The 5,376-nt window shown below is 56.4% G+C and overlaps 1 protein-coding gene across 1 annotated transcript; it reads left to right on the top strand.

Annotated features, from left to right (window-relative positions):
- Positions 1-3: 3 nt before the first annotated feature.
- On the top strand, positions 4-1,343 carry LOC104269880 (selenoprotein Pb-like; the record flags this gene model as incomplete). The annotated part of the gene is made up of 3 exons (XM_009865593.1): positions 4-182; positions 324-459; positions 1,098-1,343. Coding segments are annotated over 3 exons (561 nt in total), but the record flags the coding sequence as incomplete, so codon positions are not given.
- Between the last annotated feature and the right edge of the window lie 4,033 nt (positions 1,344-5,376).

Raw genomic sequence — 5,376 nt, 5'->3', positions numbered from 1 at the left:
CAGGGCACGGTCGATGTCCACTACATGATTGTCAATGAGAAGGCGCCGCTTTCCCGTGCCATGTTCGGGGAGCTGGAGCGCCATGCCCCGCCGGGTGTCCCCGTCTTCCAGCCAGAGCAAGAAGATCCCGATGTCTGGCAGGTCCTGGGAGGTGACAAGGATGATTTCCTCATCTACGACCGGTGAGTGTCCCCAGTTTCGGCTGAGGCTTTTCTGCGGGGTTACAGAGCGTTTGGTGGGCTTCCAAAAGCTCCCCTCATAGTTGGGCTGGGAGGAGACCCCAGATCCCCCACCCTGAGCTGTGCTATGGCTTCTCCCTGCAGGTGTGGCCGCCTGGCTTTCCACATCCTCTTGCCCTACAGCTTCCTCCACTTCCCCTACGTGGAGTCAGCCATCCGCTTCACCCACAGCAAGGACTTCTGTGGCAACTGCTCACTTTACCCCAACACTACTCAGGAGGTAAGGAGTGGGGATACTTGTTGGAACTGAGCTCCCTTCTCTCTTCTGGCGTTGAACATCAGGGAAAAAAACCACCTTATCTTCATGCAGGGTACAGGTTCTGAGTTGGCAACTGCCATTGGCCATGGCTGGAAGGGAGGGTGATGAAAAGTCTGGATTAATGGCACTTAAATAGGTCAGAGCTTTCAGGCTGAGAAGGAATAGGCTAAATGGGTCATAGCCCAGGACTGGAAAAGCTTACTAGGGTTGCTGATTCTTCTGATACAAGAAAGCAGCAGACAGCAGACCCAGAGGTAGCAAGCTCAGTGCAAAGAAAAGGATGTAACTTCGGGCTCAGCAGGTGATTAGTCACTTCCTAGGAGAAAAATCCATCTAGAAATATTAAACACAAAGTCCCTTTCCTGGCTCAGGAATTCCTTGGACAACTGACAGCTTGAGCCAAGGACTGTAGGTACAAAGACTTGTGCTCTATGTGCTTCAGCTTCTCCTGTCCTCCTTGCATCCTGGGTCCAGGATGGAGAGCATTTTTTCTGACCCATGCAGCTTTCTGTATGAAAAATGCTGGTCTGCTCACAGGCGTGCCTGCAGGCTCAGTGTGCATTCACATGCCTCACCTGTCCTTGTGTTAATTCCCTCAGGTTAACAGTACCATGGAGGTCCCTGTGACCCTGACCCCACTACCTGAAGGAGAGGTGAAGGAGTCAGAGACCCTCATTCACCAGCACAACCCTCTCCATCCTCCCCACCTTCATGAGGTCAGCAGCGAAAGAGCCGCAGACCTGACCGGGGACTCCAAACCAGTTTCCCATAATCACAACCACCACGGAGACCATGGCCAGCCCCATCCCGTGGGGAAGAAGCGGAAGGAAAGAAATGAGCACTAAGCCCAGCTGGGCAGCCTCACAGAACCCAGTAGTCTGCAGACCACACCAACTCGCTTCCCAGAGGCATGAAAAGACTCGCTTTGGGCTGCTGGTCGCCAGCAGCCTTGGTATAATAACCCATTCCAGCATCTCCCATGTGAGTCGTACACCCGTGCTGTGACTGGTAGGGAAAACCCCCTCAGACCTCCCCGAGGTGCTGCATTTGCAGCCCCAGGACTCAGTTCTGAGCCTTCCTCTGCTGCCGCCTGCCTTTCCGCGCTCAATGAAGCCTGCCGTGCAAACCGGGATGTCCCCGGTCACCGCGGGCTGACGCCGCACGAAGCAGCAGGGCAGGGATGGACCAGAACTGGGATGGGAGCAGCACTGCCGGCAAGTTCGGCCCATCCTGGCACCCCTGGGTGTCCTGGCCGGGGAGCGAGCGGAGGGACAACGTGTGCCCCTCAGGACACGATCCCAGGAGATGGGGGCACTAGGAGCAGCGGAAGGTCGCAGGTCCCCATGGTCTAAACCCCATCCCCCCATAGCTGCGACGTCCTGGGGACCCTCCAGGCCTTGCACATGGGTATGTGCAGTGGTGATGGATGGCCGCAAGATGGTGGCCTTGTCCCCTCTTGGAGACCTAGGGGCTGTATCCAGGGCCCACAGCCCTGGGAAGACAGCGGGGAGGATGCTGGGGTCACTCCTGTGGGACAATCGGGATCGGAGGGCGATGCGGACATCCAGAGCGCGAATAAAACCTCTGCGAAGCGAACCCTGCTCAGCCTGGCCTGGCACTTCACCCCTTCTGGTCACCTCCTGCCGGGATGCGAACCCAGGGCTTAGTGCCCCCCGCCCGGGGAAGGGCATTAACCCTGCCCTGCCAGGAGGGAGGGTGGCTCAGTACCTCCGTCCCTGGCTTGTAGGTGTGGTGTTGGGGTGCCCGCCCTGAGCTGCTGTTGTGGGGCCAAAGATCCCACACACAGTCCAAAGTCACCTTGGGCATCTTGTTCCCAGCACCCTGACGGGTCCCCATTGGGAATGTATCGTGAGGGTTCCCAGCCACGCCTGCCTGCACCCTGGGCCACCCTCTTGCCCGTCTCAGCCTCACCGCCCTTCACTCCAGCTCCATCCATCATCCCACACAGCCCCACTCGACGCCTCCCCTGAATTCTCCATCTCATCTCTGGGCCTCACAGCCTAAGTGGGGAACAAAGAGGATTTTTTTTCTGCTCAGTCTCATGTGGCACCGTGTGTGTGGTGCATGTCCTGCTGCTGACACTCCCAGCTGCATTGCTGCACCCCTCCACTCATCCTCTGCAGGTGATGCTCTGCCCAGCACCTGAGGCAAGAGCCAGGGTGAAGAGGAGCTGTTCCTTATAGAGATGAGGGCAATGGGATCAGGTAGGTCTTCCTCACCAGCCTGGGAAGGCCAGCCAGGCTCTCCCCTGAGTGGCTGCCTGAGACCCTGCCCTCCCTCCTCCATCTCTTACTCCCTCCCTCCTCCTCCCCCTTCCTCCTCTACTTGCTCCCAGCAACCCACAAGGGCACCTCTGTCTGCTGCTTCTGCCATCAATATTGAGGTTATCTTTTTCTTCTGGCAGCTGCTGTAATTGAAACAAAGCAGGCCGGGCCTCACGGGCTCCACTCCTCTTGCTCATTTTGCCGGTGCTGCTGAGACAACTAATTCATCTTATCGATGCGGGGTTGGCCTCTTTTCCACCAGATCCAGACAGAATCCTCTCCCCAACATGGCTGGGGGGAGCAGTCTGTGTCCCTGGGTGCTGCTCTGACCCAGCCTCTGGTCCTCAGCTTGCAGCAGCTGGGTGCTGGCCGCCAGCAGGAAACGCCCAGGGAGCCGGCCAGCAGGGAGAGGTTAGACTGGAAGGATGCTGATGGCTTTGATCTCTTTCTTTTGCCTTCTGATGCTTCCTCAGCCTTTTTCTTAACTTCCACATCCTTTCCTTGCACAGCTCTTAAAGGTGTCCCTGGCGAATAGGTGACAAGTGGTCAGGAGAGCATGCACAAGTCTGCATTCCCTTGCCCAGAGTGGCAATTAGCAGTAACAGATAGCAGCATCATGTCTGGTAGCCCGGTGGCACTGTGCTGCCCCCCTGAAAAGTGCCAGAGACCTGGCGCTGGCAAAACCTACCTCGATGTCTGCACTCCTGCCATGCTGAGGGAGAGCTTTGCTCTGAGCGGGGTGAAGGTGTTCTGGGGAAGTTAACATTGCTGATGTCTTGGGAAGTGATGCCGTTCCCAGGAGTCAGAGACCCCCAGGAGCGCTCAGCTGTCAGGGGGAAACTAGGGCTGACTTCTGGCCCTGGCACTGCTGCACTGTGGTACCCTGGTGTCCATGGCTCTGCCACCCCCCTGGAAGAGGTTGTACGAGGATATCCTGGTGTCATGGTTGAGCCACCAGCCCAGAGAAGGCCACTCTGTGGTACCCTGGTGTCCATGGCTGTGCTGCCATCCTGCAGGAGGACAGACCCCAGTCCCACACATCCCATACAGCCTTGGCCCTGTGTGCTGCTGCTGCTGAGGGCCAGGCACATCCTCTCGGGAGAGGGGGAACAGCCAGTCCTAATGTCAACAGAGGCCTCTTGTGCGGCGATGCTGTGTCAAGAAGAGGAATGGGTCCCTCCTCCTCCGCCCATTCATCTGGCAGCCGGGGCTGGCGTGCCGCCAAGCCAGGCTGCTTTGGAAACATTTCATTGAGGAGGCAGCTGAGCCTAGGAAAACAGAATGAAAATATACAGAGAGATCACTGTTGTTAGGCAAAATAAATGCAAGCGGCTGCATTTCTGTTCCCCAAGTCCAGCCCAGCCGGGCCCCTCTCGCTTCTATGGGGTGAGGGTGAATGCTGCTGCCTGGGGATGGCAGCCATGTATCTGCATTGTGGGTCAGGAGCTGGGGAACAAGGGCTGAAGAGATCAGCTCTGTATTTGGCAAATTTGCTGACGTCCTTGTAAGTCCAGACTCATGTCAGTGTAGTGTCACCAAAGGAGACGGGACAGAGCAGAGAAATAGCCACAGAAATGAGCCAGCACTGGTGACTCATGTCCCCTGCATGGCCAGTGGTGTTGGAGGGTGGTGAAGATGGGGCTGAGGAAGTGCGTGAGGCATTGGCCTTCTTCATTCCCATCTCCCTGCACCCATCACAGATCCTGACCAGGCATGAGGCCACCAGCAGGACAGAGCCTAGTCCCTGTATTTTCGAAACCCCATTGCTTGGCATCTTTCATCTTCTGGCAGAGGGATAGCAGCGTCACGTCAAAGCAGTCTCCAGGGCCAGAGGGCAGAGGCGTCTCTCTGACTTTTGAGCAAACGTGCATTCAACAAGTTCACCTCTCCCGTTGTTTCCTCCATAACCTCTGTCCTCCCTCCAAAGGTCTCTAAGTGTCTCCTGGCCATTTGCTGACCAACAAGACCCATCCCAGTTCTTTCTCTTCCTCCTGATGGGTCCACAGTGGTTCGAGGGAGGCAGAACTGGAGCCCCAGTCCCATGGAACATCAAGGTTCTCACCCCTGCACAGGTGCTCTCAGTATCACTGTGGCACAACTTTGCCTGGCTTCACCTCTTCTCCGTGTTCACCCAACACGGTCTGGGTATCATTGTGCAAGAACAAAACAACCATTTCTCCGTGCTGCTGGTTTCTAGGCCCTAGCTTTGCTTGCTGTTGATGGACAGTGGTGTGAAGGGAAGAGTTTGCTTCAGATATTTAAGGTTTTGATCTGGGGTTTGAAAGGAGCCTAGCATAAGCAAAGAGCAACCAGCACCCCAGAAGAGACACATCTCGCCAGCCCAGGGCTGAGACTGGATCAGGCACTGGTCCCTGTGGCCATAGGAGCTTTGCTAAAATTCAGGCTCTCCTCCTCTTGCCCTCCCAGAAGGAGAGTAGCTAGTAAGCTACTTCTTTCCTGCTGCTGTGCAAGGGGAGATTTGCCATGTCTCTCTCCATCAGTCTTCCCTCAAGACAAGCTGGTTGTGATGCTTGGTTTCCAGCTGAACCATGGCTCAGTGCCGCTCTTGCGCCGGGTGACTTCAAGTGACACA

The sequence above is a fragment of the Apaloderma vittatum genome, unplaced genomic scaffold (assembly GCF_000703405.1).
Source record: "Apaloderma vittatum isolate BGI_N311 unplaced genomic scaffold, ASM70340v1 scaffold35422, whole genome shotgun sequence".
Classification (NCBI taxonomy): domain Eukaryota; kingdom Metazoa; phylum Chordata; class Aves; order Trogoniformes; family Trogonidae; genus Apaloderma; species Apaloderma vittatum.
Note: the sequence above shows the minus strand (reverse complement) of the source record. Positions and strands in the feature narration are given on the sequence as shown.